This window comes from Mya arenaria, chromosome 7, assembly GCF_026914265.1.
Source record: "Mya arenaria isolate MELC-2E11 chromosome 7, ASM2691426v1".
NCBI lineage: Eukaryota > Metazoa > Mollusca > Bivalvia > Myida > Myidae > Mya > Mya arenaria.
Genome location: NC_069128.1, coordinates 55,416,313 through 55,444,249, shown reverse-complemented (window position 1 = coordinate 55,444,249; position 27,937 = coordinate 55,416,313). Strand labels below are relative to the sequence as shown.

At 35.4% G+C, this 27,937-nt stretch overlaps 1 protein-coding gene across 2 annotated transcripts; it reads right to left on the bottom strand.

The window, feature by feature from the left end:
- Positions 1-680: 680 nt before the first annotated feature.
- Positions 681-27,159, bottom strand: LOC128240870 (nucleolar protein 58-like). Of its 2 annotated transcripts, none has more exons than XM_052957837.1 (15): positions 27,062-27,159; positions 26,501-26,577; positions 25,178-25,230; positions 24,822-24,946; positions 23,972-24,105; positions 23,548-23,612; positions 23,181-23,315; positions 19,737-19,882; positions 19,402-19,528; positions 16,864-17,027; positions 16,002-16,136; positions 13,386-13,447; positions 2,256-2,407; positions 1,856-1,936; positions 681-1,567 (listed from the first exon to the last, which is right to left on the bottom strand). In XM_052957837.1, exons 1-15 carry the CDS (start codon positions 27,104-27,106, stop codon positions 1,479-1,481), a joined length of 1,590 nt encoding a protein of 529 aa, XP_052813797.1. In that variant the 5' UTR covers positions 27,107-27,159; the 3' UTR covers positions 681-1,478. The 2 variants fall into 2 exon arrangements, with proteins under 2 accessions (XP_052813797.1, XP_052813798.1); XM_052957838.1 differs by having other exon boundaries at positions 1,856-1,933.
- Between the last annotated feature and the right edge of the window lie 778 nt (positions 27,160-27,937).

The window sequence follows — 27,937 nt, the reverse complement described above, 5'->3', positions numbered from 1 at the left end:
ATGATAAATGGATGAAATTTGGTGTAAATATTATCAAGCTCATGGGGTAACCATGTCGGCTTTTTATTACTCAATAACAAACACCGCACAGCCACAACAAAACCACGGTTTCATTGAACGACAGAACTTCAGCCTTCGTGTTTCGGTTTCAACTTTTCTTCTATTTATAGTAACTGTCCTTGACCATAGGGGCCCTAAATTCAGTTTCATGAAAGTCCTCCACAAACTCTTCCTACATACCAAGTTTGATAACAACATGTCTACCCTAACTAAAGTTATTCATTTTCAACTGTTTTTCAATTTTTATTCAGTGATCTAGACCCTTTGGACGCCAAACGCAATCCAATTAAAGGTCTCCATAAACCAAAAGTGGTCACAATAAATTATCATGTCAACCCTAACTAAAGATATTCCTTTTTTTAGTAACTTTTTACCTTGACCCTAGGAGTCCCGAACAATTTTCCTGAAAAGTCTATTTAAACTCTTCTTTTATACCAACTTTGGTCACTTTATGTTAAACCAAACAAAGAATTCCATACCATAGGAGAGTTTGAAGCTGCCCTCTGCTGTTATCAACAGTCAGCATACTAGCACCTTGATGCAGCTGTTGGACATATGATAGTGCTATGCTTTATTACCTTGCTGCTGTTACCACAATTCAGAAGGTATTGAATATCCACTGTAGTTTCTGGTTTATATTTTTTATTCATTTTTCCATTAAGATAAAAATAAGGCATATTATCCTTTCATCTTTTACTATATAAGTTTTATTGTAACAATTCATTAGTCAGACTCTATCAACACTAATAAATCTTAACAGATGACTTCTAGAGTCATGTTTCAACTCACTGGGCTTGCGGTTTTTTCTATACAATAATACCAATGCAATTTTTGAACGAGAGGTTTCAGAATTAACATCTAATACCTCTCGAAATTATGTTTTTAACAGGTACAACTGTCAATTTTTTGCCAACTAAAATACAATGCAATTTCGAACAGAAAGACACATATCCAAAATATGAACAAAATGCACATGTATATCAATAAAAGCATATAAAATCATTGATAAAAGAATCCAAATTAAACATAAAATGGTTTTCTGAACACATTTAGACTGCTTGTGTACAAGCTACATTAGCTGTACCAGCGTATGAACAATAATAATGCCATCATTTACAACCATGAAAATGAAACAAGATGAAAAGGGGCCGTTCATCAAAGTTCTCGGAGTGATTTCGTGGTTATATAGATACCTGTAGGAAGAGATGTTTTACTGTAGTACTGCACTGTTAAATACACTCCAGGATCACTGGTGAAACAGCCCCATGGCCCGTATCAGTCCAGCATGTAATGTTTACATTTTCAGATACATGCACAGGAGCTGGGACATAAAAATCAACAATACATCGATTTTCAACACAATCTTTGGACCAAATTCACATGAATGAAGAATTTAATGATGGAAGATAGAGAACTGTTTAATCGTCCTCCTGCTTGATTTTCTTCTTTTTCTTTTTCTTCTTCTCAGATGAAGGAGCATCACCCGACGCCGTCACCTCCATGGAGACTGGAAAAGATTCAAGATGCAAGTTAGGATTGTACATGAGCGGGAAAATAATAGATATTTTTTTCAGACAGTGTACATGTAGACAACAATTTCTAAATGTGTAACAAAATTAACACCAATAAATAACAGTAATGATAGACCTATAAGGTGTTTTTTCCTCAACAATAATTTGGAAAGATCAAAAACATATTGTAAGACTTGAATAATTACTACACATTAATGAACAAGAGAACATGGCTTTTCAAGGCCAATAGCATCATAGGAAGTCAAGACCCCGTATTTACATACCATCTGTCTCCTGTGTGGTGTTGAGGCTTTCCCTCTTCTTCTTTTTCTTCTTTTTAGCTGAGGAGTGATCTCCATTTTCTACTAGAAAGAGAATGAGAATGATAACCATATATTATGCACGATTTTAGGGATGTAGCAAACCAGTTTTACTTTTTACAGTCATAAAATAAAAGTTGAATCAGGGGCACAAGTCAATATATACTCGAATCAGATGGGACGTGAATTAGTGACAACAAGTATTCAGTTTATATGAGCATAATCTTGAATGGTTTTGGTTCTTGGGTAAGGGCAAAGTTTATGTTTGTACTGCTGAGAACAGGTTACATTTCCAAAGATTTTTTCCGTTCTGAAAAACAGACATTCTATAAAAATGATCTCTTCCCAAGACTTTTTGACCTACCAGGAGACTGTTGTTCGGTGACGTCGGCATTCGCTTCAACCTTCATGACCTTGGGTTTAACATCCTCCTCATCATCATCGTCATCAAACTTTCGTTTCTTGGGGACAACAGGGATCGTGGAGTCTGCTGTGTCGTTATATGTCCGCACTTGGCTGTAATACACAAAGTTGGAAAGATTATATATAAAGTCCAAAACACAATCAAGACTTAACAGTAATTTTCCAGTTATTAGAGCTTGTGCTCATTCCGACCACTTAGTTTGTCCACTCAGCAAAATTCAGCTTTGAATGACCAGGCCTTTATTCTTGCACTTAATGCATTGCATCAAATTAATGAGCAAAATCTGAAGTACAAGACAATTAAATCCTCAATACAACATTGGTCTACAGTAGCTACTAACAAATTGCATTAGGTTGATTTTTTTTGTATGTACAGAATCTCTGGTTATATCCATTATAGAACTAGTTTATAATTATAGCAAACCAATTTTACCATAGCAGATTGCTTTTCAATCAATATTCATCAATGAAGTCACATCAGAGAGATAGTTTGAGATCACAGTGTATTTCATTTGTCCCTATCTATCTCAGTAATCATCATTGCGACTTCCAAGAAGTTTCCAAGATCTTTTTAACAATAACAGATGTTTCCCCCACCCCTTTCCATTAAAGAATGCCCAGAATTTACATTGTCCTTCTCAAGTCAAAATGATAGCGGCGTATTCAGCCCACTACTCAAGTGGAAATGTATACTCATCTATCACCAAAGCAGAGTTAGCTTCACGTCTTCCATTTAAGTTAACACAAGCCAATTGTATAGAACTTGAGAAGTTGTCCACATAGTATCTTTGGGCTAATTTGAACATTTAAATTTCTTGATTGGTTATTTTTTTTTTTATATAAATACTGACCAATCGATCAACAGTTTGGCTAGCTTTGACTGAACCAAAGAATTAACCAGTTATATATATTTGACTGCTGTATGCCTAATGGTGAAGGTTGTATCACAAGGTTTTTACATATTGATCAACAGTGTTTTAACGACATCCCCGTCTTTGAGGGCTTCACCACAACCACAAAAATTCCCAAAAACAAACAAACATTAACTGTTCATGTCACATCAGTGAGATAGTGTGAAATCACGAAGTATTTCATTTGTCCCTATCTATCTCAGTATTCATCATTGTGACTTAAAATTCACCCAGTGCTTAGTATATATTAGTAATCCTCAGTCATAAAAGGTGAACTCAGACCAACCAATCATCATAATGATACCAATGCAAGACCATTTCCAAAATCCCTACATCAGTTTCCATCATAGACAAAAAGGCCTCCAAATTTTAAAAACTTAAGATCATACAACATCTCAGAATAGCGTATAATGTGAAGACATGGTCTGACTTCCTTCAAAACATTTATCATCATGGATGTGTAAGTAACAACAGTGTGATGGAACATATGTTGTCAAAATAAAAATAATGTGGTTCCGGTTGACCGACTGACTCTTCTTTGTAGTTCGTAAGACTGGGTTCCACAATGTATTACTTTATAATTTATTTTATTTTTATAGTTTGTTTTTTTCGGTTATTCAGAAAGTGTTTTATAAAACTTATACACACTTAAACACAAAATTTCCATTGTTGACAGAGATCAGCCATTAATTTAATGATTTTGGTCAGTTAATCCTCAGTTCGGCGAGTGAAATAATGTCATCAAAGATACACTCAGACCAACCAATCATCATACGGATAACTGACACAATTTTATCCTACCACGATTCTTATCCTACCACGATTTTAATCTTACACATCAGAGCACATAGCTTGAACTGCAGCCATTTTCATGCAGATAGAAGATGAACATTCAAAATAGCACATCCTCAATTTGGTGAGTGTAACCATTGTCATCAACATACACTCGGCAAGGTTTGTTGAAAGTTTTGATACTAGTGTAACAATTCAGGCTTGGTCATCGAAGAGTCAAATTCTGCTAGCTGACATTGCAGAGGTCACACCCATTGTAGCTAATACATGTTCTTTATTACTTGATAATTGCAAAGGACCTCTTGCATACCAAAATTCCTACTTCTATTGCTAAAATTGTCAGATCTTGTAACAAACACACCAATTGACCAGATGTTTTTATTTGCTTATTGAATTGTAACCAGTGCATGAAAACAGTCCATTTCAAGAAAAGACAGACTGGGATTAAACTGGTTATTTCATCTCGCCAGCCTAGATTAAGGTCTCAAGCAGGTAAACTTGCCCTTTGCCCAGAAAAGAACTGGCTTCTAATGGTTCAAAGCAAAATTGAACGGAAATTTCTAAAGTAAGACTTGGTTAACAACCCAACAACTGCCCTGTTAAAACATTAGCTTGCTATTTTCAAGTCAGTATATGCTTTCAGTTCGCCAGTGAAATAATATGTAACTTCATCAGCACATAGCTAAGAAACTGTTTTACAAATCATCATAAAGCTACCGACATACTTGTAGATTTAACTATTGAATTTTGCTTGTTTGAATTTAGATGTAAAGGATTTCAACGAGAAATAAAATCAGTACCAGTTGTTCCTCATCACCAGAAAAATCTAACCACGAAAGCTAGACAACAAATGCCAAACTTTTTCTTTTAATGTTTATTATAAGCAGCATTAAATAGTTAGAAACATTAAGTGTTTTAGTTTTAATCTGACATTAACAAATTTGATTGCCATGACACCTATTTAATGTTAAAAAAAACAATAATTCACATCTCAGAGCGTATAATTTGTAGACATGGTCTGATTCCTTTCAAATATTTATCATCATTGATGTGTTAGGCGCAATATCAAATTAGCACAAGCTCACGCCCTTAAGTCTTGGGCTGGTAAATTTCTTTTCAGGCTGGCTCAAATTCATGTTTTTTTATGTCTGAAAATATTTTTTTGATGCCAATAGTATTAGAATCCAAAAGTCTAATTTCAATGACTAGATGCAGTGCCGACACCAAGCACAAGCCAAGGCGTTTAAAAAAAAAAAATCATTCTGTAGAGTAGGGCATGTCCCCAAATCAAAATGGAAGTAAAAGGTCTGATTTCTACAACTGAACTGGTCACAAGATTTGTGATAGATATTGTCTGAGTGTCCTATGCATTAAAGTGTTACACTCAATACTAGACCATTGCTGTTATTTTGATGGCGCACACAACCATGATTTTTTGGGGTCAGTTAATCCTCAGTTCGGCGAGTGAAATAATGTCATCAAAGATACACTCAGACCAACCAATCATCATACGGATTTCCAACAAATTTTCCTTTTCCTGCCACAAATTCTGACAATCTTGCACATTAGAGAACATACCTTAAACTGCAACATTGCAGCAATCTTATAGCAGACCTTGACAGTAGCAATCATTATTAGGTCAGTAAATCCTCAGTTCGGCGAGTGAAATAATGTCATCAAAGATACACTCAGACCAACCAATCATCATACAGATTACCAACAAATTTTCCTGCCACGAATTCGGACAATCTTACACATATAGAGAACATAGCTTAAATTGCAACATTGCAGCAATCTTATAGCAGACCTAGGAAGTAGCAATAATTATTAGGTCAGTAAGTCTTCAGTTCGGCGAGTGATATAATGTCATCAAAGATACACTCAGACCAACCAATCATCATATGAATTACTGACACAAATGTATGCTCACAATTGTATTTAAAAGTCAAAGACAAACCAAATTACATAAATATTGTCAATTACATAAATATTGTTAACATTAAGATGGTTGACAGGATGTTAAATAGTTTTGACTCCAAATCGTCACTTAAACACATTCAGTGAAATGATGACATCAAAGACACACTCGAGACTCTCTGATCATCGTACAGACAAGGACAATCATTTCCAGAATGTTAAACAAAAGTCTTAAAAACTTGGGACATTGTGCTCTGCACATCTGTCATACCCACATTCCTACTTATATTGCTCAGATTCTGAGATCTTGTCATGAACACTCGAACATGAACACACTTTTTTTATTGAATGTAACCAGTGCATGAAACAGTCCATTTCAAGTTAAGACAGACTGGGATTAAACTGATTATTTTATCTCGCCAGCCTAGATTAAGGTCTCAAGCAGGATAACTTGCCCTTTGCCCAGAAAAGAACTGGCTTCTCAGTTTTCAAAGCAAAACTGAACAAAACACAATAAATTTAGACTTGGTTCCCAATAACTTCCCTGTTTGTACAATAGGTCAATACATTTCAAGTCTTTATACTTTCAGTTCACCAGTGAAATAACTGACAAATTAATAGATTACAACAGCCATATAAATATGTTTCCCATTTCTTACAGATTCCAGTTGCCATGACACCCATTTTATGTAAACAAAACAATAATTCACATCTCAGAGCGTATAATTTGTAGACATCGTCTGACTTCCTTTAAAAAATTTATCATCATTGATGTGCAAGGTGTCACGACAATATCAACACAAGTTTGCAAGCCCTGCGCTGGTCAATTTCTTTCCCGCTTGGCTCAAATTCTGGGTTATATAAAGCAAGTTGTATTATTTGTTGTCAGTAAGTCCTCAGTTCGGCGAGTGAAATAATGTCATCAAAGATACACTCAGAAAAACCAATCATCATACGGATACTGACATAAATCTACCCTATGACCACTTCTGAAAATCTTTTACACCAGACATTATTTGCTTATCTAATGTAACCAGTGCATGAAACAGTCCATTTCAAGTTAAAGACAGACTGGGATTAAACTGGTTATTTTATCTCGCCAGTCTAGATTAAGGTTCAAGCTCATTAACTTGCCCTTTGCCCAGAAAAGAACTGGCTTCTCAAAAGGTCAAAGCAAAACTGAATAGAACAGTATAGTACTATATAAGATTGGTTTTCTGCCAAGGTTGTCTGTTTATGCAATAGCTTATTACATTAAAGTGGGTTTGCTTTCAATTTGCCAGTTAGGTCATTCCAGGTATTTGTTTGTGTGGCTTTGACATTAATTTAATTTCAAAAGATTTACTCACATCTCAGAATAGCGTATAATTTGAAGACATGGTCCGACTTCCTTTAAAATATTTATCCTCATAGATGTGTGAGATTGAAATACAACCGTGTGATGCAGGGTCCAATAAGCACAAGCCCTGCTACAACAAGGGTACAAGTTTAATCCTATACAGCAGGGCTCATTAATTTGTAAAGCCAAGTAGTGAAGAAAGATTGGGGGCTTGTTCATAACAAATCTGATTTAATATCTGGTCACAGGTTTACACATTTTTTTTCTGAATGTCCTGTACATAAGGGCTTCATTTCCCACTGGGGACATTGTGATGGCACACAGAACTATGATTTTAAGGGTCAGGAAGTCCTCAGTTCGGCGAGTGAAATAATGTCATCAAAGATACACTGGGACCAACCAATCATCATACCGACACCGATATAAATGTATCTTTTAAATTTATGACCTGCTCCTAAGGTTGTAACATCTGTTCAAACTCGTTCAAAATAATCTCTGCTTTTGGCAGTAAAACCAACAACAAAAACAGTGCCTGCGACCAATTTCTCAACTGAATTAATTTATATAAATATTACCTAACTTTATTCATGTTATTCAGCAAGTGTTTTTGAATAAACACTGGAGTCTTTATTTTGCATGTAACAGTTATAATATAAATAGCACATCCATTTTCATAGCTGACAAAGGATAAAACACTCAATTTAATTCTTTTGATCAGCAAATCCTCAGTTCGGCGAGTGAAATAATGTCATCAAAGATACACTCAGACCAACCAATCATCATACGGATTACTGACACTATCCTATCATGATTTCTGAACAGTTGTGAAATGAAGATGGTACCAATTGTTCTATTCAACATTCATTTTTTTTCTTTTAACATTAATTACAACAAGTATTTGTTATAGTTGAGAACTTGATTGCCTTTGTTTTGATTTGAAACTTGATAAAAATCAAACATGATACAAATTTATCTACAACAGCAATATAAATATTTTTATCTTTTGCCATTTCATACTGATTCCAGTTGCCATGACACCAATTAATTGTAAACAGAACAATAATTCACATCTCAGAGCGTATAATTTGTAGACATCGTCTGAATTCCTTTGAAATATTTATCATCATTGATGTGTGTGGTTTCATATCGAAAAAAGCACAAGCTCTCGTTCCCTGCACTGGTCAATTTCTTTTCTAGGCTGACTCAATTTTTGGACTTTATTAAGCAGGGCTTTGACGACTGAATACAGGGGTCAAGACTAGCTAAAGCACACAAGAATGTCTGCTAAGCCTGTTTAAAGTTTTAGTCATATATTGCCGGGCTTGTTTCAATTTCTAAAGCCATGTCAGATAATATCTGAAAATCCTCTTCATTAGTGTTCCACTAAGAACACTTATCAAACTTGACATAGACATTTTGATGGCACACAGAACAATAATTTTTGGGACAGTTAATCCTCAGTTCGGCGAGTGAAATAATGTCATCAAAGATACACTCAGATCAACCAATCATCATATGGAATTCCAACAATTTTCCTGCCACAAATTCTGACAATCTTGCACATTAGAGAACATACCTTAAACTGCAACATTGCAGCAATCTTATAGCAGACCTTGACAGTAGCAATCATTATTAGGTCAGTAAGTCCTCAGTTCGGCGAGTGAAATAATGTCATCAAAGATACACTCAGACCAACCAATCATCATACGGATTACCAACAAATTTTCCTGCCACGAATTCGGACAATCTTACACATATAGAGAACATAGCTTAAATTGCAACATTGCAGCAATCTTATAGCAGACCTAGGAAGTAGCAATAATTATTAGGTCAGTAAGTCTTCAGTTCGGCGAGTGAAATAATGTCATCAAAGATACACTCAGACCAACCAATCATCATGCGGATTACCAACACAAATTTAGCCCACTACAATTTCCAAAAATCTTTACCATACATCAGTTTCCCCCATAGACAAAAAGGCCTCCAATTTTAAACACATAAGATCATACAACATCTCAGAATAGCGTATAATTTGAAGACATGGTACGACTTCCTTCAGAACATTTATCCTCATGGATGCGGAAGTAACAATAGGGTGATGAAATATATGTTGTCTAAATAAATATAATGTGATCCGGTTGACCAACTGACTCTTTGCTTGCTGGCTACAGTAGTAGCAACTGTGTGTACCAAGGTTATGATGATATAATACCTAGATCGATTTCTTTCCAAAAAACAGACTTGATAATAAACACCAACAGTTCCTTAATTTTACATAGAAGTCACCTCAGTGAGATAGTGTGAAATCACAAAGTATTTCATTTGTCCCTATCTATCTCAATAATCATCACTATGACTTTTAATTCCTGAAGTTTCGATACGTTTTTACAATCAAAGAAGCTCTAGTCATGACTTTTCCATAACATAATGCTTCACCTTTCTGGTCAACCACAAAGGATTACAGGAGGATAAGAAAAATTGTCTTTTCTTTTTTCATTCAATCCAGAGGTTTCATTTGACAACAATTCTAACAAGGAGTTTCACAACTCTGAACAGAGTTCACTTTTAAGATGTGTTTTATTTCTAGCTACAGTGACAACATTAAAGTTATGATAATAAGTGGATATATTTTCTTAGAAAACTACCAACAACAAACAGACACACAAATAAACGACCAACAAACTTGCATATAAATTGAGTCACATCAGTGAGATAGTGTGAAATCACGAATATTTCATTTGTCCCTATCTATCTCAGTAATCATCATTGTGACTTGCAATTCAAATCATTTTTACAAGCAAGGAAGCCATTTCCAAACTCTTTCAATACTGTTTGTGCCTTGGATTTTAGCCTATCTAGTATTTACAATCTTGTCAGTTCAAACTCAATGAAGTCAACATGAGGGTAGAAAGTTTTCCTATTCACATCCATGGCTCTAACATGTACATACTTGAATCTCCGGGCTTCTGCTAAAGAAGTTGGGGAGAAAAACTGCTCCCTTTAACGGGTTAAAATTCCAATACAAGCAGTCTGCGAAATAACCCATGTGCCCGATGCCCGGGGCAAGTAAAAATCCCGCCGGGCAAGTAAAAAATCGTATTTGCTTGCCCGATCGGGCAAGTGAAAAAAGAGAACGAAATCGTTTATCCGAAAATCAACAAAGTAAATACGCTAAATTTGATGACGTATTACTCGACTTAAAAGTCGCTAAATTTGATGACGTTTTACGCGGTCTGTATCGACTGGTACACTTACTCCGCAGTCCGAATCAATAGACGCTTATAACTATGCGTATAAAATTGAAAGCCGATTGGACGCTTGATTTAAACCAGTCCGATGCAAGCGTTTCAAAGACGAAGGTCATAGTAGGCGACTGAATGCCACAAAGAGGATTCAATCGACAACTTCCAAGACAGTTGTCATTTCTGATACAGATGAGGAGCCGGAGGACCTAGTAGGGATAGATGATGATGATGATGATATTGCACAGCAGGTACTTAAATATCTAAAACTTGTGTTGTTGCTGAGAGGTAATTGCATGAAATTTCATTTCAGAAAATTATAATACCGTAACATGAGTAAATATGTGCCTTGTAATTTTTCAGGAAACGAGTGTCATGAAAGACTTCTTTGGTGAAAAAGACAAAAAAGACGACGATGATGATGATGATGATGATGATGATGATGATGATGTCGAGATGACAGAAGATACTGTTTTCTCTCTTCTTTTGTCATTTAAAGAATGAATAAAACAACTCTGATGTGATCTTTGCTTTATATTTTATTTGAAATTTATTCGGGCAAGTGAAAATTGGTCCGGGCAAGTTAAAATTGCCAGGGAGATGCCCGAAAGGGCAAGTTCATCTGAAAAGTTATTTCGCAGACTGTACAAGTCCTTGGAAGTACAAATGAAGAAGAATCCCCTTTTAATAAATCTAGAAGTAATATGAATTATTTGGATACAAATAAGTCAAGTCAGAACATAAGAAATACAAATTAATATTTTTTCAACATGAAAGTTGGACAATAGCGAAAAATCTTCAACACTTCTGTGAATTGAAAAGAAGTTCATACTTCCAATTTCAAATTCCTAATTGCAGCAAGTCTTTATATTATTATCATTTTAACAGCCATTCCTTCAATTTTATTAGATACTTAATATTATTTACAGAAAACTATTTTTTAAAGTTTTGTAAGATTTTACCAACAGTGTTTCAACTTAACTCCATAGTTCAATAGGAGGGGTGAATGCAAAAAAGTTCAAAGTGAAGAAGATAGAACCTTTTCGCTTTCACCCCTCGAATATCTATTTTACTATTTCCAAAATTCAACAGTTACATCAATTTCAACATACATTAAGCATACATTTCATGTCACATCAGTGAGATAGTGTGAAATCACGAGTATTCATTTGTCCCTATCTATCTCAGTAATCATCATTGTGACGAAGGTATTTCATAATTTGTGCATTTTTGAAAGACAAAATAAATAACATTTTTTCAACCTAATTTAATTTCAACTTTCAAGTCAGCTCAGTAAGAAATATATAATCATCATTTCATATATTCTCAATAAATCATCATAACTGACAACTAGAAAAGAGGATACTCGTTGTCCAGTCATAATGCGCTCATGACAACCACCAAGCAAAACATGAAAAGGCACCAACTCTAGGGCAGAATGCCGTCATATACTCGTAATATCGTGTTAAACCCTGGTCTTGGTGACTTTGCCATCTGTTTTGGGGCACTTTTAGGAGAAGGAACTAAAACCTGCAAATCATGTTTTCACACTGACTATTGCAGAAATCAACACTTTACTTTTGAAATCAACATGCCCAAATTCTGACATAAAAAGCTTGGCTGCAGAAATGGCCACAAACCTTCCCGTATACATTTCAGATATTTAGCAATTTTGGCAAACAATTGACCTGCGCAGGGAGGGAATGTGTTAATTTCCACAACTGTCATTGTGAAAAAAAAATGTGTTTTCAATTTCAGAAGACAAGAATAAATCTCATTTGTTCAACAAGTTTAGACTTACAGGTCAGGCCTAAAAAAAAACACATTTGGTTCGGGTTACCCGACCCTACCTACGGAATAGGCGCCGACCCTAACGTTTTAATAGTCAGTTTGAACAAAAAGAATGAAAAAAAAAAAAAAAAAAAAATTTCTTTTTTTTTTTGCTTTTCAATATGTAGTTCAAAATAGTTAATTGCTTATATAGAAGATAACTTTAACACCATTTTCCAATGATGAAAATGACATTCTTATATAAAGCCTAAAAAAAATAAAAAATAAAAAAAAGCCTACCTACCCTACCTATTTTTGAAAAGGATGTAACCCTAACCAAACAATTTTTTTTTAGGCCTCAGCTCAGTGAGATAATATAATCACCATTTCATATATTCTCAATAAATCATCATACTGACATTATCAGACAACTGGTATAGAAGACACTCCAGACATAATTTTACATTACTAAAAGTAAGCACAAGATCTTGCCCCAGCTTGCTTAATATCAATATCTAACTTGGAATACCACCTACATTCTCAGCCAATAAAATTGCAGATAGACATTCAATAAGTACTATGGTTCATCAGTAAGAATTTAAACTTTTGCGGGTGTTTAAAGGTCCATCCGATACACACTCCCCGAGTCATATTTTGCGTTTATAATGTGTCAGCCAATGAAGTTGTATTCGCTACGCTCACTCTGCCCATTCTTAATCATTAAAATTTTACTTCATGTCATCTAACTATTACATAGCATCTGTTGCTCATTGAAATTGAAGCACATATAGTTTTGTTTTCCAGCAGTTCTATCATAGTACCAAATTAGTGTTCAAATTATTTTTAAACAAATAAAATATATTCATTTCATTCAGTAAAGAGGTCCGTCTCAGGCCTATCATTGTGCATATCATAGCAACTCAGATATTAAGGCTCTGATAAATCATCATTGACAGAAACAATTAGATGTACTGGGTCTTATTGATTGAATGGTCTTTTTTTTTAAAATCATGAAATCAGTTATGTGGCTACATGGATTATTAGGCTGAAGATTTTTCAAGAAAGAGGGCCCTGCTGAAGTTTAATGAAGACTATCTCACCTTTTGTTCTCGTAATTATCCCATTTGGACATGGCCTTTCCAGCACCACTTATTCTTCGTGACTGAAAACAGAGAAAAACAACATTTTGCTATATCAGGTAAATATGAAGATTTTTCAAAAAGCTGTGAGCCCACTGTCTTTTTATAGGCGTGCTATTAAAACTTACAACATAATACCAAGTTTCTCAGACCAGTCTTTCTAATCACAGATGCATTATTTGTCAAACAACGTTGTAAAAAATTTACTGTAAAATACATCTTAACTAGTCACATCAGAGAGATAGTGTGAAATCACTGAATTTCATTTGTCCCTATCTATCTCAGTAATCATCATTGTGACAAACCACAGAGCTGCTGTACAGATTTTATATCTAAACTTTTGCAATCTGACCCCTATTTCTTCCTTTTGATTATGCAATGGCAGACAATGCGAATGTCCGTCGGACAGTCGGACATGTCCGGTATATTTCCATTTTGACCGACGAAACTTTTGTTTTGGTCGGTCACAATGTCCGGTGAAAAATTACAGTCAGCACCGGCGGAAAATTTACTTTCAGTTTCTAAATAAATGTTATTTTTAACTATTATATCATGATTATTCAGCGTATTAATCCGTGTATCACTATTTGTAAACCCCGTTTCCACATGTTCCCGTAAAAGCCGATAAAACGCGTAAGGTTCCGATTTCAGCTCGTACTGTACTCTAATACTTTTATTTTACGGAAATGTTCGGAAATTACAAAATTCCGTATGTATTTATTTTCGGCGAAGTGGTTCCCGGCAATCGTGTTAATTTAAATATGATGATTAATATACCGAGCTGACTTTCTTTCCGTTCTGTTTAACATTGCCAATAACAAGAACTCTACTTTCGTTTTTGCATAAATGTTGTGCCTGAGTTTGACTTGTAGTACAATTCGTTACGTTTTATAACCGTACTGTATCCTTAATCTAAAGATGAATTAAAAGAGTAAGATCTAGCTGTACCACGGGTAGACGAACCAGATATGAGTTTTTTCTGGGAGGCAAGGGAAGAAAAAAATATGACATAAGATCCGAATATTGATTTTTTTTTACATGATGTTTAGCTTTTTTTGTAATTTATTATAGTACTGTAGGACAAATCGAACCAAAAAGATCTAAACCTGTTATAATGGGAATTACAAAACTTATTTAAACAAGAGGGCCATGATGGCCCTGTATCGCTCACCTGTAGCTTTGCTAAATAAAGTGAACATTCTGACCTATTATCATAAAGATCCAATGAAAAGTATGGCCCCTAGAGGCCACTCTTTTATTTGTCCCACTGACCTAGTTTTTTACCCCACATGACCGCGAATGACCCAATATCGAACTTGACCTATATTTTTCTAGAGATGATCATTCTGACCAAGTTGAATTGAGTTAAGCCTAAAATTGTGACCTCTATTGTGTTCACAAGGTTTTTCTACTAATTGACCTAGTGACCTAGTTTTTGACCTGGGTTGACCCAATATGGAACTTGACCTAGCTTATGTTAAGATGATCATTCTGACCAAGTTTCATTAAGATAAGGCTAAAATTGTGACCTCTATTTTGTTCACAAGGTTTTTCTAATAATTGACCTAGTGACCTAGTTATTGACTGCGGATGACCCAATATCGAACTTGACCCAGATTTTATAGAGATGATCATTCTGACCAAGTTGCATTAAGATTAGCCTAAAATTGTGAACTCTATTGTGTTCACAAGGTTTTTGTACTAATTGACCTAGTGACCTAGTTATTGACCGCAGATGACCCAATATCGAACTTGACCTAGATTTTATAGAGATGATCATTCTGACCAAGTTGCATTGAGATTAGGCTAAAATTGTGACCTCTATTGTGTTCACAAGGTTTTTGTACTAATTGACCTAGTGACCTAGTTATTGACCGTGAATGACCCAATATCAAACTTGACCTACATTTTATAGAGATGACCATTCTGACCAAGTTGCATTGAGATTAGGCTAAAATTGTGACCTCTATTGTGTTCACAAGGTTTTTCTACTAATTGACCTACTGACCTAGTTTTTGACCCCAGATGACCCAATATCGAACTTGACCTAGATTTTATAGAGATGATCAGTCTGACCAAGTTTCATAAAGATTAGGTCAAAATTGTGACCTCTATTGTGTTCACAAGCAATTGTGAATGGACGGACGGATGGACGAAGAGTGATCACAAAAGCTCACCTTGTCACTTCGTGACAGGTGAGCTAAAAAGAGGCTTAAAATCAAGGTTTAGGCTGATGTAACTGCATAAATACTGTTTGTAACATTGCGACAGGTAAAAATTTGGTGTGACAGGTAAACTTTCAGTGTTTACCTGTCGCAATGTCCTGTGAAGAAGAAAAAGTTTTCGCGTTGTCTGCAATGGGCCTTACAAAATAACAGCCTCTTTATGGCACTTACGTCAGATAATCCCACTATCAACATGCTTACAACACATCCTCCTCTGCAGTTTCAAAAGCGAGTATTTGTCCAAAATCTAACGATCAAACAATGTACAAACAATGCACACGTCAATCCCCAGAAGATTGTCCAAGAACAAGATCGCGAGGCAAAACAGCCAATGAAATGAGGCGTTACAAACCTTTCCCTCCTCCAGTTCTCGCATCCTTCTATCCAGCTTGGCGCGATGTTCCAATCCCATCTCGGCGTTTGTGTCCTCTCCCAGGGCGTCAACACGGATCGCCAGGGATGCCTTAGCTGCCAACATCCGAGACATCTGAAAATGTTTATTAATATGAGCAAGATTCAAAATTTTAAGTTTATCTTAAAAAAATCTGAAGTTGCCTTACTGGAAAATTTATATCACTATTAACAAGATTCAAATATTAAAGTTTGTCTTAAAATTTTGAAGTTGCCTTCTTAGAAAAAATATTGCCTCATGACAGTTTTGAAATTCAAGTTTGACTGAGGCAACATTTCACACCAAGACAGTTACAATTCATACACCTACACAAGGTTCACTACCAGTTTAGTACAGTTCTACAAACATGGTAAATGTAGTTGTTAATAAATGCGAAAATATTGGATTTTTTTTTCAGTCACATCAGAGAGATAGTTTCTAATCACAGAATACATCATCTGTCCCTATCTATCTCAATCCTCATCACTGTGACTTCATTCCTATTAAACATAATGTCAAACTGCTACTAGATGAACTGAATCATTACTATGCTGCTAATCACAATTACATTTAATGCTACCTAGACACAAATCTTGTAAGCCCGTCATTTGATGGGTCATGGTCAACCAAAAAACAACCTTAGACATTCACTCATCCAAAACGTCATCTTCGAGCCCCAAATAAGGCCACATTCTCTTCCTCTCAGAACAGCACTTGTACTAGTTCTTCCCAGAGAATGGAATTTGTATAATTCATATCAGCTCATAGTTTTCACAATAGAACTATAAAAATCAAGTATTTATACAGCTTAACATCCTCTCACCTTGCCCTTGAGTTTGGTGTTAGCCTGACCAACAAGCGAGGCGTGGTATATAAGACCATATTTGGGCGTGTCATGTTTGGTCTTCAGGGCTCGGAATAGGGCTTTCTCCGCACCGAGAATCTGTACAGTACTGGCAGGGTGCTTGGCCAGGTTGAGCAGGGATCCTGAAGGAGGTTAAACATGGTTTTAAACCAAATATTCAAGATCTTCATTTAATGTCAACCAGCAGCCAATTTAATAAAACTGGTCAATTGTCCACAGGTAATATTTTTGTATTTTTGCTAATTTTTTTTTTTTATTGGTCAGTAGTTAATACTGGATAAATTGTGACCAATAGATGAACATTTTGGATTAGTTTGACTAAAGCAAAAAAAAACAACCCCAGTTTTATATAATAGGCAACTGATGATATACATCAAAATAAGTGTGTGTGTGGAGGGGGGGGGGGGGGGGTATGGATGGCAACAAGAAGTAAAATCAGATATCGAATACTCGGAAAAACCTGAACTGGTGTTTGGAAAAGAAGTAAAATCAGTTATCGAATACTGGGAAAAACCTGAACTGGTGTTTGGAACAGACCTGTGTATGTTCAAAAATAAATGATTTTTATTTTAATTCATTCTGAAAAGAAGTCCGTCTCAGGCCTATCATTGTGCATATCATAGCAACTCAGATATAAAGGCTCTGATAAATCATCATTGACAGATACAATAATTTTCTGTGTTAACATCAAAGCGGCATTTTTCAGGTTTAGAAGCCTTACAGTGGTCAGGCTTAGAACAAGCTCCCTAAGCCATGTATGGCACAGTCAAAACCCGATGGCTCCATATCGCTTAGCTTGATTTCCTCATTGACTCTAACTGGATGCTAAGAACTGATTTAGTTCTACTCTTTGTAAGATTCCCACTTGGCTAGATATTACCCACTTAGCTAGATATTACCGAGTCTGGAAAGTGCTGTAGGCGGTCCCTGGGATATCGAGCCAACAGGTTTTGACGGTACAATGCTTTTAAGGCTTGCTCGAATTCTGGACTATTTAGCAGGACTTCAACATATTAAATGCCAAGCACTAGAGCAAGAATTTAAGCTTGTTCATTTAAGAATATAATTTCTAGTCATGACATTCAGCCCTTTTGAAGGGGGCAGTGTGTAACGCAAATAAATATTAAGGCTTGTTGATAAAACATTAATTACAATGACTGTAAGCATTCATGAAGGTAGATCATATTTAAAAGAATATAATAATTTGCTTGGTTTAATTCTGTCTCAGGCCTATCATTGTGCATATCACAGTCACTCAGATATTAAGGCTCTGATAAATCATCATTGACAGATACAATATTTTTGCCATATAATTTCAACACAATATGCTGTTATGAAGTAAACGAATACTATCCGCATTATTTACATTTTTCCAAAATTGTTCATTGACAATTACATCATTTAAAATGGCTAAGACAGCTGATGAACAATGTTCGACAAATCAGACTTTTGTTTAGATAAGAGATTGCATGATTAATATGATATTTGTTTTAAAATGTAATTAAATGTTACGCCCAACATTTTGTGAGGTTTTGTTTCTTAACCAATCTTTCTTTCTTTTTTTTTTAAATAATTGAGGTTTGAACATGAAAAAGTCACTCGATAAAAATGTCGAGTGCGCATAAAATTCTACTCGCACTTCTCTCGCATTCATCAAGTTAGCAACAGCTAAATTTAAACCATGCACTAGTGCAAAATTTGGGCTCATTCATTGGAGAATATAATTTCAATTCATGGCCTAATGGCCCTTGTAAAAGGCAGTGTATAGACATGCAAATGAACATTTGACTTGTTGATAAAAGTTTAATTTCATTGACTGTTGCAGTGGTCGAAATTAACACAAGCCCACTGGCCCTGCAGTAGTAAAATGTCTGCCCGACTTGCTCAGTTTCTGAGAAATTATATAGTAGGGTTTGTTAAAAAATTTGATACCAAGCAATAATGTAAGAATTTGGCTTCTTCATCCAAAAGCCTAATTTCGATGACTGCCGTCTTATAATAATTTTCTTGGTTTAATTCCGTCTCAGGCCTATCATTGTGCATATCATAGCAACTCAGATATAAAGGCTCTGATAAATCATCATTGACAGATACAATAAAATATCTGCCTGGTAATTTCAACACAATGTGCTGTTATGAAGTAAACGAAAATGATCGGAGTAATTTACATTTTTCCTTACACATTTGCATCATTTCAAATTGCTAAGACAGCCGATGAACAATGTTCGACAAATCAGACTATGTTGTTCAGATAAGAGTATGTGTAATTTATATAACTTTTAAAAAGAAATTGAATATTACAAAAGTCTGTCTCAGGCCTATCATTGTGCATATCACAGTCACTCAGATATTAAGGCTCTGATAAGTCATCATTGACAGACATAATAAGACACGGTTCAGTCACACAAACTTTACCTGGACAAAAATACAAGTTATTAAAAAAAAAGTTCATAACAACTCTGAAGCAATTTTAATAGTGAACTTCAGTTTCCTTACCAGCATGTGAAATAAGTCTGGCGCCAACCAGTTCTCCAACTAACACGGTCAAATTGGGTGCTATGGCAACCATTCTGTTTTTAATATAGTCATACAGCTGGGCTCGGTATTCTGTTATCTCTATCACCTGAAGTAAAAGGTTTTAACTTTGAAATGTTTACAGAGTCATTTTGTATCATTAAAATTTGACTAAGAATTAAAGATCTGTTGTTTATTTAGTTAAAATCTAGCCAAATCATAAATCAACATTGAGTTATTGTCATCAGAAGTCTTGTAAATCCTACTGATCAATGGCCTTCATTTCATTTTTAAAGCACTAATCTTTTTCTCCCTACCTGATCACAGAGGTATGTAACATTGAGAATATCCTCGTCTGAGATTTCCGTTCCCATGGAGATTTCTGCAGCATCCTTAACATCCTTCTCCACTTCCTCGGGTAAGATCTTGGAAAAATCTGTATTCACAGCATTCGTCCGGAAACCTGGGGGTATTTATTAATTATCAGTTATGGTTAAAATTTGCTTATGAAAATCATTGTTAAAATTCCAATGTGATAGGAAGTCCTATTGTAGGTGAAGTTTTAGCTTCTTTTCATTTTTGCTAATACTCAAATATTTTTGCAGCCACCTCAGAGGTAGTGACGAAACAACCATTTCAACAAGATTTGTTTCTGATCAACGGTAGAGTATACATCATTGGTGGCTCACTTTTTTTATTATCAGGGGAAAGTTAACGATTAAGAAGCAAAAACGAAACAAAAAATCAAACATATTATACCCCGTTAATATGACATTATTATTTATATCACTTATTTCTTGTTCCATACTTCTATACTTGCAAGATTATCAAGCAGTTAGTAAATAAGCAGTACCATTTGACTGTTATTCATGTTCTTTTATTTATGCATGGGTAAGAGGGAATGAAAGGCTTTTTTCGCAATGAAAATAGCAGTACATTACTTTAAAAATTCCACCTCAGGCCAAATAAAAAAAATGTCTTGTTTCTGGTCACCCGACCGACCCTACTTTTTACCCCCCGACCGTTTTTTTTTTTTAATAGCGTAAAGACCGTTTTTTATAATTAGCGTAAAGTGAGCCGGGATTCCCGGTCCCGAAGAGTAAACCGTGCTATCCGACAGTAATATTATATTCGTGACGTGTTTTTTATACGGCCGTGTCGAAGATGGCTGGCCCTGCGCAGACGACGTCTGTTAAGCATTTGATAGCCATAAAAATAGACAAATGTTCGCACTTCGACGGTTGTAGTGTCATTAAAGTTGCCCATTCGCAAACAACAATAAAAAGTCTTTTCATCGATTTACATGGCGAGCGAGAAAATGTCCGACTTGAAGCTAAATGTTCGGTAAGTTGTATGGTTGTTTAGATATCGTAAAAGGGCCATCGTAAAACAAATAATGCCTCGACCGAGAATGACAGTTTTGGCACCGATATTTTCGTAATTCAAAAGACTACACTCCACGCGGAACTAGCACTTTCCTCGGTGACGTTTTTAATTTATCGCGGATTTCCGCCGAGTACGCAACCTTTTTCCTCGCTAAATTTCGCCGAGTTGCACCGAGTTAATCGTTTTCTATGGAGGGTTTTATTGCCGGTAGCGCCGGTGATCGTATCGATTTATTGACCTAATCGCGGAACTCCGCGTTTTGTGCATAGCTACTACAGTACATTGCTTCTGTTAAAACAGTATTAAATAATGAGACATTTAATTTTTCAAAGTACAGTAAGTTTCTTTTTAAAAACAATTATTGTAAATTTTCATCAGCATCGTCAAACAACTGTTGTTTTTCACATTATGTAATTAAAAGATATACCATAGCGTGCGTTTGTGTTTGTTATTGTCATCTTTCTCTTACTATATTAAGGTGTTGAGAACTTAATTAGATTGGAGTAATGAAGGTGTTGAGAACTTTGTAAGTGTGAATATTTTTCGGTCATTATTTCTTAATTTGCATTTTACCACTTATTAACACTTATTAATGTATCCGTAGTTATCAATGGTTCTAAACTTATTTATTACGCATATAAGTGTAAATCCTTCATCAAGTTAATTAAAATCCCATTAAACACCATTTTATAAATGCATTGAAATGAATAACACATTCTATCGGCTTCAGATCAAACAGTCTCACTGTGTGACGTCACATAACTCACAGTTTTACCCACGAGGATCTCATGGAGAGCATGTATATTGTTATGCAGGATTAATGTGTCTGAGTGGTGTTTTCGAATGTAACTTAAGTTTTGCATTTTCAACTTTAATTCATCACATTAATTAGTTACCTATATCATTGAATGTGTTGACTTTTATTGAGGATTCAATAAGTATAACTGTACATAATTGCTTCTTACAGTCTATAAGTGTGGTAAAGTTTTATTATTGGCAGATCGTTTTACAAAAATGTCATGTCTTTGTTTTCTTAATCCCTTGATTGCCCTTGTTGTTTATTTAATCCTACAATAAATATTTCACACTTCCTCTTTCTACATGCAATACATCGTTTAGGATGGGTATTTACTAATTGACTTGTCAACAGTGGTGTATACGGTTAGGTAAGGTTGAAACTTGGTAAGTGTGAAAGTTACGATTGATGTCCTTTGGATGTCCGAAAATTAGGTACGCGAAATAAATTATTTTTATAAATAATTAGGGGTGTAGCAAAAAATATCAAATAAATTGAACAAAATTAGATACAGTGGGAGATTCTTATCGGTTTTCCTCCGAATTTCGCGGTGTTTTTACCTCCGAGTAACGCGGCGATTGTAATTATACGGTCCACTGATCAGCCTCGGTGGGTGAACGAGTAAAAACGCCGAGGAAAGAGGATTATGATCAATTGGATGTCGTGTCTGCGATGACCAAAATCCGCCGAGGAAAACGGAAAGTGGTAGTTCCGCGTGGAGTGTACTGTATCTATACACATATACAAGGTTTATTTGAATCGGACGAATTAAGGCAAAATAATGCCGACGAAGCGTGAATCATTATGCTGAGTGAATGGATTTAAATACTTCGTCTCTCTCAAATACCGAACGTCATATTAAAACGTTTCATTTTTGGACCTTCGTTTTTAATGTTTTAAAGGATTAAAATTAATTTTCTGTATGAAGAACCATTGACATTACACTTAGTTAGATTTTGTCTCTGTGATGTTTAAATACCCAGTATTACGGTTTCTTCCATCCATGTTTATATTTGTTTTCTGACAAAGAATGACAATTGTTTCTTGAGATTATTTCAAATTCTAGTCTTGGACTTGTTGCTTCTTGTCATGTAATAGTGCTGTTGTTCTGTTAAACTAATAAATACATAAATATGGTTATAAACTTGTGTCCAGTTTCCTTTAAGCCATATTTGATGGTGTTGTATTGGCAGACAATATTTCATCATTTTTCAAACGCTATACTATTTCATTCCAAAGGTTTGAATAAAAAAAAAAAAAAAAAAAAAAAAAAAAACCTACCTACCGACCCTGTTTTTTTTGGGGCATGTGACCAGAAACAAGACATTTTTTTTTTTTGGCCTCAGAGGTAGTGACGAAAAAACCATTTCAACATGATTTGTTCTGATCAATGGTAAGGTTATACATCATTGGTGGGCAACAAGACTTGTTTCAATTTGTTAACCAATTATTCAATCATACAGAATTGTGTGCATGGTTTTCAAGAACTTAAAATTCGGAATTTTTAATCCACAAGAGCCTAGGTCAACCCTACTTCCCACTTAAATACCTTATTCTTCCACACCTTAATGAAACATACCCATTTGTTTGACGACCTTGGCAAAAGCAAGGTTATCCTGAACAATCTTGCCAAGCTCTGGGAAATGCCATCCGTACCATTCGCGAGCTCTCATTACATAGTTGTTCAACTCCTTGTCCAAGTCATCAAGTAATGCTGGAAGAAAAACCAGTCAATATCAATCAATAGTACCAGGTTATTTTTATTTTTAAATAACTCAGAAATAGGCATCAGACTTATTACCATTCAAGATCAACGAAATTTTTACATAAACATACATTAACATGTTCGACATCAATTTTGTTATTTTTATCAGATAATTATTAAAAATCTAATTAATCATCAATCAAGTGTAACTTTACTTTAACAGATCTGAATATATACTTACATATAGCTTGAACTATCATTGTGTCTACTTTGTCTGGACTGAACTTGAGTTTGTATCGTGAAAGACTGAAAAACAAGATCAACATGACTTGCTTGCCGCATTTTACTGTTGAGAGCAATAAAATCAAATATGATCAGAAGGCTTTGCATCAGTCCTATCATTTCACATCATATGTTCTCGGACATAAAAAGGCTCTATGATGTTTCATCATGTACAAAGCAAGATTAAGTGAGTTATTTTTTTTTATATCAAACTTTCAATTAATAACCTTGCTCGTGTTAAGAGCAAGGTTATAAGTATAAAGCCAACAAATCAAGAAGTACATGGAAACAGTTATAAATTTATTAAATGTTATAAAGAAAACAGAAACAGATAAAAACAAGCCTATGCTTTTGTACGTCGAATTTTCAACATGTCCACCAACCTGTGAGCAAGACCAAGGGCCATAGCAGACATCTCCTTCGTTGGGAGAGTGATAAGGCTGTCCATCTGGTTTCTGATCCCTCGCATCAACTCTTGTACAGACGAGTTTGCTACACAGCTTAGATTGAATTTCTCCTGTAACACAAGGGGTTTATACCATGCATTTTTGATAATATAAATTTAACCATCATGGATACCAATTTTTAACAGGATTGCCACAAAGTGACCAGCCTCATGATTTTTTTTTCATGTCAAAAAAGGGGCACAACTAAATAATTACTAAAAGCAGAATTATGGAACTTGCACACAGAAAATGACAACCAACACTTCTTGCACTATGACAATCACTAGAGAAAGACCCTTTTAAAAAAAAAAACAGTAGAGCTTACAGTGAATTTTCCAAGACACCATCTACTCACATCCTTAGTTAAATTTCCCTATTAAATCCTGCTACCACTAATTCTCCCACCTCACAATCACATTCTTTTCTCATCCAAATAATGTTAAGAAGGAATTAGTGCAAGATTCCTTTTCACGTAAAGTTACAAACACAAGAGTCAAAAATATTGTTCGACTGTTACCGTCGGACTGTTACTGTCGAGCGCAAAAAAACTAAAAATAATAACATGGAAACAAATATCATTTCAATATTATGAAAGATCTAACTAAAAGAATAGAAAGTAGATCTCACCTGAACTTCCAACAATACCCACTAGTACTCTCATATTACAGGGAACATAACAGTCCGACACATACATTATGGTATGTGTCCAGACCTTCAGTTCCTCATACATAGATTTATGACATTGTTAAAATCACCGAGCATAGTGAGTAAAGAGATGTTGCCACACCTTAATCACGTTCCCAAGTTTTGCATCAGCAACAGCAAGTTCATCATGGGCGTCAGAGGCTACAACTTTCTTCATGAGAGACTTTAATGACTTGCTCATCTTTCCTTCAACCAGGGCTGTGGCAGCTAGTAACAGAATGACAAACATGGCTTAAGTTGCTGTAAAAAAATATTTTAAATGTGTTTGTTTCATTTTAACCGAGATGTATTTCAGCTCAGGTGCCACCTTTTTCATTGGAGAACTATATAGAACATTTAGCTGTTTAGATGAGCATTCCTGTTCCACAGTTTAGAACGATTGAATTGATATCTGATGATCCATTTCCAGGCAACAAGCTATCAGAAAAATAAACAAACCTGCTAGAGCTTCTGTTGTGTCTTTGAATTTCTTGAAATGCTTCAACTTTAACCTGCAAAAAATGGGGCATTGAAATTCCAAGCTAGAAATGATGAGCTTTTTCAACGCAAAATAAGGAAAAGGCCTGGGCTGATATCCATAAAGCATCTTAAGTCATTTCATAACCAATCTTTGCCTTAAAAATTGTTACCACTTGTACTTTTGGGCAAGTAATTGAAGAAAACCACTTCCCCAAAAACAGTTTTACTTGCCCAAAATGATTTTAAAGAACCCCAACAAAAATCAAATTGTAGTGTTCATTTATTCCCTAAAGGATAACAGCAAATTTAAAACAAGGTCTTCAGTCATCCCTAAGGGATAACAGCAAATTTAAAGCAAGGTCTTCAGTCATCCCTAAGTCATCATTATGCACCAGTCAATTGTAACCACGCCCCCCCCCCAGGTCCGGGGGTATACCGGGGAAATGGGCCGTGTTTTTAACTTTCAGGTGGCCCCACAGTGCCAGGTGAATGCGGTGGTTTTGTCTTCGCTTTAAATATAGCGGGGAATGGGCTTTACCTAGGGTCCCTGGGGAGCGGGGCATTTGGCGGGGATTTAACCATCTGTTCATCCCCACAGGGGATTTTAGCCGGGGTTGGCTGGACCGAAAGTCCCCGCTATTCCCCGGACCTGGGGTCGGGGGGGGGGGTTACAATTGACTGGTCACCATCCTCAAACACGAATGAGAGATGTATCTAATTAATAAGCGTCCAAGTGTCAGGCAAATGCTGAGCACACGGAATGCTGTGAAGTCACCAATTCATGGTTCAAGAAACCCAATATCTAGAATGTTCATTCAGGATTTGTGAATTGTTGCTGAAGAAATTATGAAAACTGAGGGATTTAAATTTCGGAAAAATGCACATGCTCGTTCGGACAACGACCGGACAAGTCACTTTCCTTATTCAAGAAGCTCATTCGTCATATGACATCACAACTTCATAATTTCTTAAATACATCATTTGCATTCACCTTTTCCAAAAAACATACTTAAATGTTAAAACACACATCTTCTCTTTAAACTGACTATGCAAATTTAAAACAATTGAATTAAGGTAAGAAATGACAGAAGTTTTATGGATATGGCCCCTTTTGTCAAAAATCCTAGGAAAAACCTGTATGACATCGCTCCTAGTGTTCATGATTTAGTTTAAGTAGTTAAAATGTGAAAACACTACAAATTGGAAAAATATAATGCGTTAATGGTTCCATCTTATTGATCTAAAATAAGATTGAGATCAAATAATAGGTTTTATTTACTTAGTTTTAAAAACAAAATTTACACTTCACTAGCTGCTTCGGGAGTCTCGAAATCCAGGTAAAGATTTTCACTCTCCTTCAGTTTCTTCTCGTTCAATAACTGAAAACAAAAAAGGGCCTTATTTTACTTAAGAAAATAAATACAATTGAAAAATCAGATTTTTGTTTCTGTCCAATCATTTGATGAATGAGCGGGGAAATAGATGCATCTAGCCCTGCAAACTAACATTCATGTTGAATGCGATCGGATTTAAGTAAACTACGTCATCAACTGTACACGCCACTTTGTGACTGAAACTTTCCAACACCCGACCACTACACAAAGCGCCACGTGGGAATAAAAATGATGCCTCTATATCTGTAAGCTGATGTTCATGTCGTATGCGATCATATGTACATAAATATGTCATCAAACAAGTAACATAATGTAACTGAAACTTAGCAACTCCCCACCCACTACAGCATGGGGACCACGTGGGGACATCTTTTTTCTTATAAACGCAAGAAAACAGGGAAAATGTAGTGAAAAGTTGCTGTATGTGTATTTATTATACGATTGCAATATAATAAACAACATGACAAACCTTGAAAACGGCATAACCCGCCGCTGTTTCAAATAGCACCAGCATCTTGCTTTGCTTCCTTTCGTCCACGAGGTTTTGTTGTGACTAATGCGCATGCGCCGGTCTTTTAATGGTATAACTTAAAACCCGTACAATTTCGTACATTACAAAATTGATTCGTAAAGAGAACCCGTTATTTTTATTTAATCCCAACATGTTAAATCATCCGGAAATTAATACAATGTTAAAACAAGCAAGTACCTTACTTACAATGTAGTTACACATTTCTCAACAACCAGGATTAAAATTACATAACTGCGATTAATTTAACATTTATATTAAAGCTGCACTCTCACAGATTGAACGTTTTGACAACTTTTTTTGTCGTGGAACGACCCAATTTGTGCGAAAATGCATGTTAACCAGTCATTTAAGACTGCTGACAAAAATCAAAACGCAAATTTTTAAATTGAAGCTCAAACAATGTGTTATTCATTTTTCTTAAACCGTTAGTAGCATTAAAACATTAATTTTGGAACGGAACTATGAAACTCTACGATCTGATGTTTGGTCAGCATTCTTTCATCACTGGTTTGCAGATATTTACGAAAAAAAATGCTCATTTCCAGACATTTTTTTTTTAAAGTTGTAAAAATGGTAAATCCGTGAGATCGCAGCTTTTAACCTCAAGGATCAACGGTAGAACGAGTGCCATGTAAGGGTGTAACTTTAAACCTGACCGCCCCTTCCCAGGAACCTCAACATAAAGGCTCGAAAAAAATATGCGAGTTAAGGAGTTCTCTTCCATGAAAAGTGGCTATTTTAGTCTAAAATTGTCTATTTGCGTAATGAAATAATTTTTGCATATTCTTGTGTTTTCAACATCATTTTACTCCC

Excerpts from the sequence above, each read along its gene's own strand:
- LOC128240870 (XM_052957837.1), bottom strand. The coding sequence starts at position 27,106 with ATGCTGGTGCTATTTGAAACAGCGGCGGGTTATGCCGTTTTCAAG. Across the intron at positions 24,106-24,821 it reads AACTTGGGAACGTGATTAAG|GAGAAATTCAATCTAAGCTG; the intron begins GTGTGGCAACAT and ends CTTGTGTTACAG. Across the intron at positions 13,448-16,001 it reads GAGAACTGGAGGAGGGAAAG|TCACGAAGAATAAGTGGTGC; the intron begins GTTTGTAACGCC and ends CTCTGTTTTCAG.